This window comes from Pelophylax lessonae, assembly GCF_965119305.1.
Source record: "Pelophylax lessonae genome assembly, chromosome: 7".
NCBI classification, from domain to species: Eukaryota; Metazoa; Chordata; class Amphibia; order Anura; family Ranidae; genus Pelophylax; species Pelophylax lessonae.
This window is the reverse complement of record NC_138774.1, coordinates 44,887,455-44,902,699: the sequence shown is the minus strand read 5'-3', so window position 1 is coordinate 44,902,699 and position 15,245 is coordinate 44,887,455. Positions and strand designations below refer to the sequence as shown.

General features: G+C 45.2%; 2 protein-coding genes across 4 annotated transcripts in view; one reads left to right on the top strand and one right to left on the bottom strand.

Moving 5' to 3' along the window:
* The window catches only part of TAP1 (transporter 1, ATP binding cassette subfamily B member), an 895,619-nt gene that overhangs the window by 451,431 nt on the left and 428,943 nt on the right, over positions 1–15,245 (bottom strand). The gene's annotated exons all lie outside the window — the stretch shown is intronic.
* LOC309560896 (class I histocompatibility antigen, F10 alpha chain-like) overlaps positions 1–15,245 on the top strand; it is a 291,577-nt gene that overhangs the window by 230,791 nt on the left and 45,541 nt on the right. Inside the window, exons 1-2 of one of the 3 annotated variants that reach the window (XM_082264582.1) lie at positions 4,644–4,782; positions 10,979–11,239. The exons of the other annotated variants lie outside the window; for them this stretch is intronic. Coding sequence (XP_082120708.1) covers positions 4,710–4,782; positions 10,979–11,239 — 334 coding nt within the window. The 5' untranslated portion in view covers positions 4,644–4,709. Of the gene's footprint in view, positions 1–4,643; positions 4,783–10,978; positions 11,240–15,245 lie in introns of those variants that run through there. 3 annotated transcript variants of the gene reach the window in all.

Sequence of the window (15,245 nt, the reverse complement as noted above, 5' to 3'; positions counted from 1 at the left end):
AGTCAGTGAGTGTCAGTCAGTGAGTGAGTGTCAGTGAGTGAGAGTCAGTCAGTTATTGTCAGTCAGTGAGTTTCATTCAGTCAGTGAGCGTCAGTGAGTGAGTGTCAGTCACTCAGTTATTGTCAGTCAGTGAGTGTCAGTTAGTCAGTCAGTGAGTATCAGTCAGTCAGTGATATTGATAGAAAGAACTTATTTAAAATCATTTGGAGAAAAAAAAGTCATTTTTCGGTTTCGGTTTTCGGCCAAGGGCATCCTGAATATTCGGTTTCGGCCCAAAATTTTCATTTCGGTGCATCCCTAACTACAGTTCTTCCATGGGTTCATGTGGTCTCAGCTCCTCTCTCTCTCTCTCTCTCTCTCTCTCTCTCTCTCTCTCTCTCTCTCTCTCTCTCTCTCTCTCTCTCTCCCTCTCTCTCTCTCCCCTCTCTCTCTCTCCCCTCTCTCTCTCTCCCCTCTCTCTCTCTCTCCCTTCTCTCTCTCTCCCTCTCTCTCTCTCTCCCCCCTCTCTCTCTCTCCCCTCTCTCTCTCTCCCCCCTCTCTCTCTCTCCCCCCTCTCTCTCTCTCCCCCCTCTCTCTCTCTCTCCCCCCTCTCTCTCTCTCCCCCCTCTCTCTCTCTCCCCCCTCTCTCTCTCTCCCCCCTCTCTCTCTCTCCCCCCTCTCTCTCTCTCCCCCCTCTCTCTCTCTCTTTCACATCATGATAACACATAAATCTGTTATTAATATTCATTGTGATTATTAAACCTTAGGAAATATAACATCACACTCCTCATACACATGTAGTAATCCTGTTGTAGATCTCCTCCAATGGCTCTTTTATACCAGATGCAGTTCAATTCATTTTAACCACTTGCTGACCAGCCACCGCTGATATACGGCAGCAGGTCAGCGGGAGCGATCGGGAAAGCGCCTATTCGCCAGTGTGGAAGCTGATCCGCAGGGAAATTGCAATTGCAGCTGCCGGGCACCCGTGATCGCTCCCCATGTAGATAGAACGGTGGTCTGCCATTGTAAACACAGCAGACCGTTGTACTGTTAGCAATCATCACAGGGCTCCTGTGATCCTCCTATTTAGGAACACAGGTCCCTGTGTTGATTCCATAATCCCCCCCACAGTTAGAAAACACCCCCTAGGCATGCATTTAACCCTTTGATCGCCTCTGGGTTAACCCCTTCCCTGCCATTATTACAGTAACAGTACATATTTTTAGCACTGATTACTGTAATTATGTCACTGGTCCCCCCAAAAGTGTCAAAAATGTCAGTTAGGGGTCCAATCTGTCTGCTGCAATGTCACAGTCCATCTAAAAATCGCAGATCGCCACCATTACTAGTAAAAAAAAAAAAAATAATAAATAAAAAAGACATAAATCTTTCCGCTAGTTTGTAGACGCGATAACTTTTGCACAAACCAATCAAAATACGCTTATTACACTTTTTTTTACCAAAAATATGTAGCAGATTACAAATTGGCCTGAAATGATGAAAATTTTTGATTCAAAATGTTTTTTTTAGTTGGGAATGTTATATAGCAGAATGTTGTTTTTTTCAGAATTGTCTCTCTTTTTTTCTTTGTAGCGCAAAAAATAAAAATCGCACAGGAGATCAAATACCACCAATAGAAAGCTCTATATATGGGAAAAAAGGACATAAATTTTATTTGGATACAGCGTCACATGACCGCGCAATTGTCAGTTAAAGTAACAGTGCCATATCGCAAACACTTAGTGCACTTTAGATGAGCGCGGCTCTGTACACCTCTATAGGTGTATTTAAACCACTCTTCTATCTTCCCCCTACCTGTCAGTGGTAATGTACACTGAGCTGTGCTTGCACACATCAATGTACCTTATGTCACCAGATCTATGCCACGGTGATTTGGCTCCTAACGTCATTGCAGCCTGGCCATTGAGGATGAACACACAGAACCTGTAAGAAAGATTGGGGGGAAGATGGAAGTAGCTGGGATCGGGGATTGAGCAGCACTAGAGGGCACATTATGGAATAACCCACCTAGGGGCCACTTTTAGGTAAAAAATGAGTTTCCATCCCCTCCCCCTCACTAAGGAGGAAGAGCATTTATCAATGAGGAATTGAACGCAGATTTAGCCCCGGTTCACACTTCTGCGTGTGCGGGGTTCGCATGTAATGTCGGAGCGCACTGCTCCGACATTACATGCGATCAGCTGTGCGGTGCGAGTTTAGCCATACAGTTTGTATGGCTAAATTCGCATCGCACCCGCAGCAAACACGCACAGGAGGCATTTTTGCTGCCGCATCAGGATCGGATCGCACAGCGGTTCACACTTGTGCGATCCGATCCTGTGCGAACTGCACGATCGCACTGCGATATGCGATCAAACTGGTTGTGTCGTTAAGATTACATTGACACCCCCGGCGTATCGCATATGGCAGTGTGAACTGCCGGGGGTGCGTGTGCGATGCGGGAACAGGCTGCGAATTCGCAGCCTTCCCGCATCGCATAAGTGTGAACCGGCACTTAAGGTGGAGGGTTTAACCTCTTCCCATCCCGCTCACAGTAATGTTACTGCTGGTGGGATGTACAGGCACCGCCACATACATGTACTGTATGTCAGCAGCCAGTTTCCGGGTTTAGGGCACGCATGCCGATCTGTACTGTGAATCGCTACAGCACAAGTTTGTCATCCGGTCCTGGACAATGATTTTGGTTGTGGATTTGTTGATTGACTGTCTGTAGCCAATCACAGCACAGAGTCCTGTGTTTACAAACACACAGAGCTCTGTACACAGTTCAGTAATCTAGTTATTTCCTAAAAAAACTGCCAGATGTGTTAGTAAAAGCAGAACATATTACACACATTACACTTGTTAGGCACACAGTTAACCCCTTGATTAACCCCTTCCCAGCCAGTGTCATTAGTACAGTGACAGTGCACAGTTTTATATCACTGTATTAGTGTCACTAGTGATGTCAGCGTCAGTTAGTGAACCTCCCGGGGAGGATCTGTTAGTGCTAGATTGTCCACCACACTATCACAGTCCCACTATAAGTGTCTGATCACCGCCATTACCAGTATAGCGTCATAGCTTTCTTAATTCCAGTATAAATACCAGAGTTTGTAGAGGCTATAACTTTTATACAAACCAATTAATATTCATGTATTGGGTTTTTTTTTTTTTACCAAAGAGGTAGCAAAATACATCTTGGCCTGTATTTATAAAGAAATTGATTTTTTAAATAGTTTTATTGGATATGTTTTATAACAGAAAGTAACAAATATTGTTTTTTGTTTGTTTTTTTTTTCAAAAGTTTTGGTCTTTTTTGCATATTGAAATAAAAAATAAAAAATCCAGTGGTGATGAAATACCATCAAAAGAAAGCTCTATCAGTGTGAAAAAAATTGATATAATTACATGATATAGATGTCATTTGGGTACAATGTTGCATGATGGAGCAATTGCCAGTTAAAGTAGTTCAGTGCTGAATAACAAAAAATGTCCTGGTCATGAGGTGGGTAAAACCTTCCGATGGTCAAATGGGTAATTGATTGTTGGATTTTTTTAACCCTTTCCCCCCCCCCCTGTACATCTCATCTCCATTCTGTCTTTTTATGTCAGCTGTATATTATTGTCTCTGTCTCCCCAGTCCTCCACCTTAACCCCTTCATCTCCATCCTCCCACTGTATGTGACCTGTAAATTAACCCCTTCACTTCCTCCTCCCTCTGTATGACCTGTACATTTAATGTGCTCTATCTAGTGTACTATGACCAAGTTCCATGTTTTTATCTACCTCAATGCCAGCATGCTTCTTCATTTCTCCAAAAATTGAGGTAAAAATGAGATGACCTTGGGGTGTCTCCTTTCCAAAAAGCGTCCATTCCTGGTCTGTTATTTCCCTCCTGGAATTTCTATTTGATGTGTTTATAACAGAAAGTTAGGGAAATCTTTTTACTTTTGTTCTTTTTCTTTTATATAATAAAAAATAAATAAAATCCACCAAAATAAAGCTCTATCTGTCTAAAAATGATATAAAATGAATGTGGGAAGTGTTTCATTACTGAGTCATTTTAAAAGTATCCCAGCCCTGGAAAATGGTCTGGTAATGAAGGGTTATGACAGTCTGGTACTCAAGTGGTTAATCTGGCCACATATGTTACAATCTGATCTCACAATCTCCTTCTTCTAACAGTTCTGTGGATTCACCTTCTTTCTGATTGGATACAAATGTAATTGATTGTTTATACACTTATATTACTAGCCACTCCCATCCTGGTAATGGGCACTAATAGGTGACCCCCATTTCCCAGCATTGTCCTGAGTGTGTCTGTATGTCAGTGGGGGGTCATTAGATTGTAAGCTCCTTCTCTGGTGTAGAATGGTGCGGAGGGTTCTCTGTAGATCAATAAGTAGAGATCCCTCCTGTGATTGGTCTCTGGGATTTCCTGTGGATCTCTCCCATGCCCGGTAATAGGAGATGATTGGGGGGATTTGGGGGATTCCTAGAATTCTATTGGTGGAATGTCTCCAGATTTCACTTTCACTTTGTGGCTTCTCATCTCCAACCTTCGTTCTGTTATTCTGCCCGGTAACTGCTGATCCTCTATGTAATCATTTTCCTATTGGATAGAGAGGAAGTCTCCTCCAATCAGCACAGAGCTCCGCCTTCCTGTACACAGAGTGTCCTGAGCTGGGTGAAGTGGAAGGTGTCGTGTTTTGGGGTCTCTATAGATGAGAGCGGGGAGGATGAAGATGATGACCCCCCTCATCCTGATTATTCTGGGGGTGTCAGGGGTGGAGTGTGGTAAGTAGAGGACAATATAGATGACATCTTGTCAGTGGGGGAGGGGGGATGTATAGAATGGTAGAAATCAATGTTTAGTGATAAAGGTAGAAGTATTGTGGAAGTGACAACCATGTCCTGTCTGTGTGAAGATGACAATACGGCTCTCCAGGCTCTGAAGGATCTTTATTGATCTTGTGTATGGAGCTGATGATGGACGGAGAGGTCGGGGGGTCAGAAGACATTACAATGTATCAGCTGACAATACATTTCACCTTCTCACTCATCACACCTATTTCCTGTTATATCTCATCCTGGAGGGGGCGCTGTGCTCAGTCTCATCCTGGAGGGGGCGCTGTGCTCAGTCTCATCCTGGAGGGGGCGCTGTGCTCAGTCTCATCCTGGAGGGGGCGCTGTGCTCAGTCTCATCCTGGAGGGGGCGCTGTGCTCAGTCTCATCCTGGAGGGGGCGCTGTGCTCAGTCTCATCCTGGAGGGGGCGCTGTGCTCAGTCTCATCCTGGAGGGGGCGCTGTGCTCAGCCTTATCCTGGAGGGGGCGCTGTGCTCAGTCTCATCCTGGAGGGGGGCGCTGTGCTCAGTCTCATCCTGGAGGGGGCGCTGTGCTCAGCCTTATCCTGGAGGGGGCGCTGTGCTCAGTCTCATCCTGGAGGGGGGCGCTGTGCTCAGTCTCATCCTGGAGGGGGCGCTGTGCTGTGTTTATTACCCCCAAACTTCATATCAGCCCTATGTGTCTGTGTGTAGCCTATTTATTCTTTTCTTCTTTTTCTCAGAAATATCTGGTGATCCCGCCACTTGTGATTGGTTCTTTTGCATTTTTTAATGTGCTGCAAAATATTTCCATCACCCATTGCAGTGATTTCATTTTTATTTTCTATTTCCCTTCCATGTTATTGTTGTGCCCTGCAGCAGGCTATGATGTGTAATAGAATGATAAAATGTGCTGTGCAGAAATACAACATGTCCCATTATTCTCATTGCACACCGACATAATACTTTCCTGGGAGATGAAGAAATAGGATTTGGGGCAAATCTCCTTGTCCTTGTGTTGGGACTGTGCTGAGTAATGCTGCGTTATGGCTCTTTCACACGGTCCGCCTCCGTAGGCGGATCCGTGTTGCTCAGCGGGGATCAATCCGCGATCCCCGCTGAGCCGGCGGGTGACAGCTCCGTCTCCGCTTGCAGAGTGGAGAGGGAGGTGTCTCAGCCCCCGCTGCCCTCTATGGGGGATCGGATGAGAGCGGACCGCCTGTCCGCTGTCATCAGATCCGATCCGATCCGATTACTGAACGGATGGAAAAATAGGGTTTCCATCCGTCCAGATTTCACGCACAGGATCGGATACAGATGGCAGCGGGTGTCAGCGGAGGTGTCTCCGCTGACACCCGCTGCCCCATAGAGCTGCATGGAGGATCCGATCAGATCCGCCTAAAAAACTGACAGGCGGATCTCATCGGATCGCCCGTGTGAAAGAGCCCTTAGGCTGCTGGTGTGAATGGGCCCCAATCTTCTATAGAATGTGTAATGTATTCTCAGTGATTATACCAATAACACAGCGCTGAAACAGTATAAATCAAAATATAGTGACACAGATATAATGATCAAAAAAAATCTATGAAGAAATACAAATGTATCCCAGTGGTAAAAAAAAACAGGTTTAATTATTCAAAGTGCCAAGTGAAAAAAATGATATATATATATATATATATATATATATATATATATATATATATATATATGATAACTTAAGCAAGTGTCCAGTGAAAAAATATTCAAAATATTCAGTGCTGACAATGGTGTAATCACACGTAATCCAAATGCATTTCCGGTGTGGTGGAACGCGGTATAGCGAGGAAGACGGTAGGATCGCTCGCCATTATACGCCGGGAATATCTGCTCTCTATTTGATGAGCCTGTACTATCTTTACTGATTGTGAATGCAATGTTTGGAAGCCTTTATCTTTTAATAAATTTGTCAGAACGTACTGCACTATCGGGTTTCTTTCTGTTTTATGCCGGCATCTGAGGAAAGGACACCTTAAAGGGGCCCCAGTCCATACCCACTTGCCAAGCCATTTCAGACCCCTGGACCATAAGGTTTCAAGGGGTCCACGTATTCTGGTAAGTGGATGCACGAGAGGGGAAGAGGGCACCTTTGGATCCACAAGAACCAATTGGATTGCATTTGGATTACGTGTGATTACACCATTGTCAGCACTGAATATTTTGAATATTTTTTCACTGGACACTTGCTTAAATATTATTATAATGTATAATTTTTTTCACTTGGCATTTTGAATAATTGAAGCTGGTTTTATTTAGCACTGGGATTGGTTATCACAGAATCACATTTGTATTTCTTCATAGATTTTTTTTTTGATCATTATATTTGTGTCACTATATTTTGATTTATACTGTTTCAGCGCTGTTATTGGTATAATTATGTTTTTCACTTGGTGATGAGCAGCAGCGGCAGTATTATTTACATCTATATTTGTTTTTCGCCTATGCGCAGGGCGGACGTTTTGTAAGTAATTTATCACAATGTATTCTCTGATCATTTATCTTCTATAATTTTTATTATAGTAGAAGATGTGATCTCATCCCTTGTACAGGACAAGTCATAGTGTGGGCACTCAGTGACATCACTAGGGTTGGTGTCACCCGGTGCAGTAAAACATGGTGTCACCCCCCCCCCCCCCCCCTCCACCAACTATAGTCACCCCTCAGTACAGACCCCACTCTCCACTAATAATGACCCCCTCTGTCAGTACAGACCCCCCTCAGTATATACCCCCCTCCCTCAGTACAGACCCCCCCCCCTCAGTATATACCCCCCTCCCTCAGTACAGACCCCACTCTCCACTAATAATGACCCCTTCTGTCAGTCAGACCCCCCCCCCCCCCCAGTATATACCCCCTCCCTCAGTACAGCCCCTCCCTCAGTACAGACCCCACTCTCCACTAATAATGACCCCTTCTGTCAGTACAGACCCCCCTCAGTATATACCCCCCCCTCAGTATATACCCCCCTCCCTCAGTACAGCCCCCACTCTCCACTAATAATGACCCCTTCTGTCAGTACAGACCCCCCTCAGTATATACCCCCCCCCTCAGTATATACCCCCCTCCCTCAGTACAGACCCCACTCTCCACTAATAATGACCCCTTCTGTCAGTACAGACCCCCCCCTCCCTCAGTACAGACCCCACTCTCCACTAATAATGACCCCTTCTGTCAGTCAGACCCCCCCCCTCAGTATATACCCCCCTCCCTCAGTACAGACCCCACTCTCCACTAATAATGACCCCTTCTGTCAGTACAGACCCCCCCCTCCCTCAGTACAGACCCCACTCTCCACTAATAATGACCCCTTCTGTCAGTCAGACCCCCCCCCTCAGTATATACCCCCCTCCCTCAGTACAGCCCCTCCCTCAGTACAGACCCCACTCTCCACTAATAATGACCCCTTCTGTCAGTACAGACCCCCCCCTCAGTATATACTCCCCTCCCTCAGTACAGCCCCCCCCCTCAGTACAGACCCCACTCTCCACTAATAATGACCCCTTCTGTCAGTACAGACCCCCCCCCCTCAGTATATACCCCCCTCCCTCAGTACAGCCCCCCCCCTCAGTACAGACCCCACTCTCCACTAATAATGACCCCTTCTGTCAGTACAGACCCCCCCCTCAGTATATACCCCCCCTCAGTATATACCCCCCTCCCTCAGTACAGACCCCACTCTCCACTAATAATGACCCCTTCTGTCAGTACAGACCCCCCCTCCCTCAAGTACAGACCCCACTCTCCACTAATAATGACCCCTTCTGTCAGTACAGACCCCCCCCTCAGTATATACTCCCCTCCCTCAGTACAGCCCCCCCCCTCAGTACAGACCCCACTCTCCACTAATAATGACCCCTTCTGTCAGTACAGACCCCCCCCTCAGTATATACCCCCCTCCCTCAGTACAGCCCCCCCCTCAGTACAGACCCCACTCTCCACTAATAATGACCCCTCCCTCAGTACAGACCCCCATCAGTATAGACCCTCCCTCCCCTTATGCACCTGGGCAGCGGGTGGGGGAGGATTCAGTGTGCAGCCACCCCCCCCCCCCCCCCCCACTGAAAGTTGCTTGCTCAGACTTTTACTCCCCGGGCAGCAGGCCTGTGACAGAAGGCAGTCGCAGCAGTGGGAGTGAGACTGAGGAGTCCCACTCAGGGCTAGCATGGCGCTGGCATGTTCTGGCTTAAAAGAGCCCTGCCCCCGGGACCCAGGACCCTCCGCATCCTCGGGATGGTGTCACCCCTCTGTGGGTGTCACCCGGGTGTGGGCTGCCCCCCTCCCCCCCGGACCCCCATAGCGATGCCACTGTGGACACTCATTGATAAGAAGTGTCAGGATTTGGCACACCTGGGACCCATTTACACCATAGAGGTTTCCCGGAAGCTGCAGGTTGGCTTTGAAGAGGCCGGATCCACACTAAAGACTCGGGGAGAATTCACACTATGTGTGGTGACCGCATGGTAAAACTTCTGTCACTGCAGGGAGACACCGGAGACAATTGTTTCCTAAGTGTTCCATTCTCACTGCAACACAGCCTAACCCTGTACTGCAACATGCTGCATTTTACTGCACCGCACCGACCCAAATTACACCGCAATCACCGCAATCAGCGTGCCGCCTGACATTGCAGAGAATGAAGTGTATATTTTCTACACTTTAAATGAAACTGGTGCAATAAAAGGACAGTGTGCTGCACTGAATCATGCACCACACTGGCCAGTTGGCAATGCAGTGCGGGCAGAACATTGAATCACTCTGGTTGCTCTGCGATTTAGCATTGTACATGTGTGACTTCACCCTTACAGAAATTAGACATTTTATAACTCATCTTTATGTTTTAGTGCTCTTCTGTATTCCTTTATTTTACATGTTGTTGCAAACAAAATAAAGAATAAAATCCGCACTGTAAGGCTCGGGTCTCACTACTGCAATCTGATTTTCATCCGATTTCAGTGGATTGCAATTTGCTTGTGTTTTGGATGTGATTTGCATATTGAATGGGGAAAAAATGTGCTGTTATTAACATCAAAGTAGTACAAAAACATTTTACAAAATCGCACCACACAGAGTTGCATTGATGTGAATGATTTCCATTGTCATGCAATTCTGTGTGATTTAGGTTGGATGTGAAATTGCACAAGTGTCATCCAGGCCTAAAACAGAGCGCAATTTACTGCACCGCACTCACTGTACATTGTGGGGGCTGCATTGCTAACATGGGGTCACATGTATTTATTATCTGTCACAGTGAATTGGCCGATCATTTATAGTAAATGGACGGCCTTACATGAATGACAATGTGCATTGTATCCCCCATTACCACACCACAAGGTAATGCAGAAGTGTGAATTCAGCGCTAAAGGGAAGCCGTGATTTCATCACACAGGGCTGAGTAACGATCACTTCAATCCCCTCCGCTCCCCCCCACCATCTACTCACCATTATTCTTCTCCTATTACATTCAGCTGTTGGGAGTTATTGCATGCAATCCCATCATTTATTATCATAAATTGTCCCTCCACGATTGCAAGCTCTGTGTGCGCAACCATCTGCACACTCAACACCCAACAGCACGGGATATCGGTGCAGTCAGGAGGAGGGGCAATTACAGAAGGAAGCGCTGTGTGGCTCTCTGCAGCAGCTGAAAGCCAGTTTCTCCCCCTCCTGCCAGCTTTCAGCTGCTGCGGGGAGAGACACAGACACAGAGCATCGTTCCTTTAATTACTTCTCCCACACCGATCCCCCTCCCTGTTCTGCCTGCTTCTGATTCCCCCCCCCCCGTGTGCCCCCCTTTCACTGTGCCACCCTCCATCCTACAGCACTGCAGGCTTCCCTGTCCTGTAAAAAAATAACACATTGTAAAAAAAAAAAATTAAACACTGTAAGAAATAATTTTTTTTTATTTTTTATTTTTTCTAAATGTAAAAAACAGTTAAAATGGGATAATTCACACAAGTTCTCTGTTACTGTATGTTTGTGTCCACTAATAATGATTTTAGTGTATTTTTCGTGAAAATATTGTCTTGATCAATTCGGGGGAGGGGGGCTGCCCGGTATTATTAATGTATTCCCAGCATTATAGTGTGTGATGTGTAGAGGATGTATATATAACCGTCTGTATGTCTCTCTATCAGACAGTCACACTCTGCGATATTATAGAACCGCAGTCTCCTCTCCGGGATCCGGACTCCCTGTGTACTCTTCTGTCGGATATGTGGATGATCGGGAGATAACAAATTATAACAGTGACACCCGGGAGGTTCTTCCCAAGACTGAGTGGATGAAGAAACTGGAACCTGAATACTGGGAATATAACACACAAATAGGTCGGGGTGCTGAGCCTGTTTTCAAACACAATGTACAGACAGCGATGAAGCGATACAACCAGACTGGAGGTGAGACAATTCTTACATTTCTATTTCTTTATTACACCGAATACAAACTCTGCAGACAGGATAGAGGGGGGGAGGGGAGAGATGAGACATTCTATGAGACAGATTTATAGAAGATCACAGCTTGATGAATAAATTCCTCCCTCATCTGATCAGAATTCTCATCACATCTATAAAATATACACAACGACTTCTTCTAGGAATCCTGGAGTGAGAGAGATATGGAGGCGCCATAGCCGACCTCTAAGGCCTCATGCACACGGGACGATTTTACAGCGAATGTTTTTGGTGTCAGACGTTTCTTCCTGCAGCCAGGAATCTCCCCCCATGTTCTCCTATGTCTCCATGCACACACAGCTCTTATCAGCAGTTTTTGGCAGGGGGGTTTTCTGGCTGGAAAATCCCAGAATTAGTGATCTGAGAGGAGATTTTCAGCTGTAAAAACGCTCTAACTCTGATAGAAGCTTAAAAACGCTGAAAAATGCGACTATTCTGCGTTTATCAGCATTTTTGAGCCGTAAGCTTTTGTGGGAATTTAGTTTTACTAAAAAACACTTCTGCAAAAAATCTGACAAACTCCTTCTACAGCTTTCTATGGGGTTTTGCTAACATCCAGTGTGGATGAGGCCTATACTCCGCTCCCTATCTGCCCGCCTCTCATCCTCAGTCATTGCTTTCCATGTATTTGGGGTCATGACCCCAGAACAAGAAGCTAGATTAAAGTGTATGTCCAGTCAAAGCTTTATTTCTTAGTTTTGAATAAGGTGTGGAAAGGTAAGTACCCCTGCCAGGTTTTTACTCTCACTTCCTGTCCTACTGACTGCATTTTACCAAACCAAAAGTCAGGGAAATCTCTTACAGCAACACAGTTATAGAGAAGTATGATTTTATTATTAGAGTAGAGGAAGGATAGAACTCATGTCAGATATTTCATTCTGTCTTTGTCTGTCGCAGAGTTTTCCTCACTTCCTGTTTTGGTTGTCAGCAGGACAGGAAATGAGCCGAATTCTCTGTAATGGAGCCCCGGGGAGCAATAAAAACTCTGCAGGAGTTGTAATCCTTCTTCACTCTCTCTCCAAAACTGGGAAAAACATTTTTGGCTGACTTACACTTCAAGACTTCGCTCTGACTTCACTTGCTGCATGCTTTTTCCCATGTGAGTGAATCAGAATATTAGTGACAAAGGAAAGCCAGCCAACAGTTCTAGGAGAATGTCAGCAATGGGAGGCAGCAGACTTCTCTCAGTACAGGCTGTGTGTCTTATTTAACCCTTTGACAGCCATACAGATGTAATGCAGTACAGGATCATCATGATGACAGTTAAGGGGTAAAACGCGCTCAGTGCTGCAATAACAGTTGTGATCGGTTTCTGTTCTCCTCTGTATTAGTCCCGGTAATTATTATCAGCCAATCAGAGAGTGAGGGGAAATATTACGATGGCCGAGACAGCAAAAATCCCCTAATGGGGGTGTAACCCTTCCCTTCTCCATCTAAAGACTAAAATAGTTTCATCTATAAATACACTTTAATTAGATGAAGGTATGATGAGGTGCCAGTACATATCACAGCCTTATCAGCCTGGCTCTCAGGGGGCCACACACTCTGAGTCCCGGTTCACATCAATGCAATTTGTCATGCGACTTTGTACTTCAAAGTCGCATAACAAGTCGCATCCCATGTATTTCAATCAGAGGATCTTAATTGCCACAACTCAAGTCATAGTAACAAAAAAAATGTTTCTGCACTACTTTTGTACGACTTTCAATGCGATCCGGCCCCATAGACTTTTATGTTATCTCACAGAAGTCGCATCAGTATAGATAAGAATGGTACTTTGATGGATTTTTTTTTTTTTTTATTACCCTCCCCTCTCCTCCTTGGTCATCCTTGCTGTGTAAATCTCAATCACACCTGAGCATAGCAGAAACGCATCTTCCTGCTCACATTTATTTGTGCTTTTTTCACACCTAAAACCCATCACACATAGAGCAACCCATTCACATAAATGGGCAGCCCTGCACAGAACAAACGCCCCAAAGTAGCTCAGGAACCATTTTGGTAGTGAAGTGTCACACATTTGGGATTGTTTGTAGCACATTTTGTTACACAGCAGAACATGCGTCTGCTAACCACGATTGGGGTGTCAGTAACAATTAGCCTGAATTCACATCTGCGCATTTCTGAACGTGCCGCAACCTGCACAGAACACGTGCGATTTGCCTCATTTTTAAGAAAAGCGCGGCAAGCGGACATTGCTTTGCCATTTAGGCTGTGTTCACATCTGTGTGTTTCCAAACGCATGGCAACCCACACAGTAAACGCACGACACGCATTAAGAAACACGCAGCTGCGAACACAACCTAAATAGCAATCCACGTTTTCTGTACGGGGTGCCGCACATTCAGAAATACGCAGATGCAAACGCAGTCTAAATAGCAGTGTTAATTTTGGCATCAAAGTTTGATTTAATTTTAGTTATAGTCTTTTAACTGAAATGCGATTTTAGTTTTAGTCATATTCTCCAGTACATTTTAGTCAACTACAAATGGAATGGGTTTAGGTTAATTGTAATGCATTATTTAAACATTTCTCTAGCATTTCCAAATGAATTGTATACTCCTGGAGTAAAAATCTAATAATATGTTATTATAAGGTTTGAACACGCACTACAGACACAGATTAAGCCCCCGTTCACACTGGGGCGACCTGTGAGGCGACCTGGTCACCTCACAGGTCGCCGCAGGTCGCCTCCCATAGGGAAGCTGCGGACCCGTTCTGATAGGAGCGACACAAGTCGCTCCGACTCAGAAAAAGGGTCCGGAGCTTCTTTGGGGCGACCAGGAGGCGACCGCCATAGACTTCAATGTTACGAAGTCCGTGGCGGCCGCTCCGAGGTAGCGGCGTCGCCCCAGTGTGAATGGGGGCTAAGCCATTGAGATTTATAACATCTTTATAAATAAAACCAAGTTTCATAAACAAACAGAAATATTGCTTTTTGACAAACTGAAGTGCAACTTTAAAATACAAAAAACCCAAAAAACTGTAAACTCCATTGGCTGTGATGTCATTGCACAAATTACCTGAATATATTACCGACATTAAATATTAGGGAAAAATATAAGAAAAGCCTTTTTCTTAATGTTTTAGTTTTCAGCAGCTTAGTAGACGCCCCTTACTTATGCGGTGGTGAAATCCATGTTTAGACTTTAATGTGCGATTATTACCGGCTCTGGATGGAATTGTGTTGCCGATTTAGAAATGGCCAGCAGAGGAGTGTTCATTTTGATGTCAATTTTCAGTTTAGTTTTAGTTCTAGTCTTATGACTAAAATGCCATTTTAGTTTTAGTCATATTTTAGTCAACTAAAATTGTGTTCATTTAGTCGACGAAAACATTTTAGTTGACAAAATTAACACTGCTAAATAGGAACACGTGTGCATTGCTGCACATTTTGAAAATGCACGCATTTGCATCTGCTCGTTTCTGAAAGCGCAGCACCTCACACAGAAAACACGCGCTTTGCTGTGCGTTTCCAAAATGTGTGGAAACGCATGTTGTGCTTACATTGCCATTTAGGCTGCATTTGCATCTGCGCCTTTCCAAGCACGCAGCAATGAGCATCATGGAAAACGCACGCTTTGCTGTGCATATCAAAAATGTGTGGAAATGTGTCTCCAGCTTGTGTTGTCATTTTAGGCTGCGTTTTCATCTGCGTGATTCCAAATGCACGGTAACCCGCATAGAAAATGTGCGTTGTGCCACTCACTTCCAAACCATGTGTCGCTCCTGCATTACCATTTGTTTACATCTGTGCCTCTCTGAGCGCACGGCAACCCTCAGGAAAACGCATGCTTTGCCATCTATTTTGAAAATGTGCCACACGCACATCACAATGTATTACTATTGGTATCTGCGCATTTCCAAACGCATGGCAACCTGCACAAAAAAAAGTACGCTTTGCTGCACATTTACATAACACTCAGCAATGTGCATCATGTCTGTGTTACCA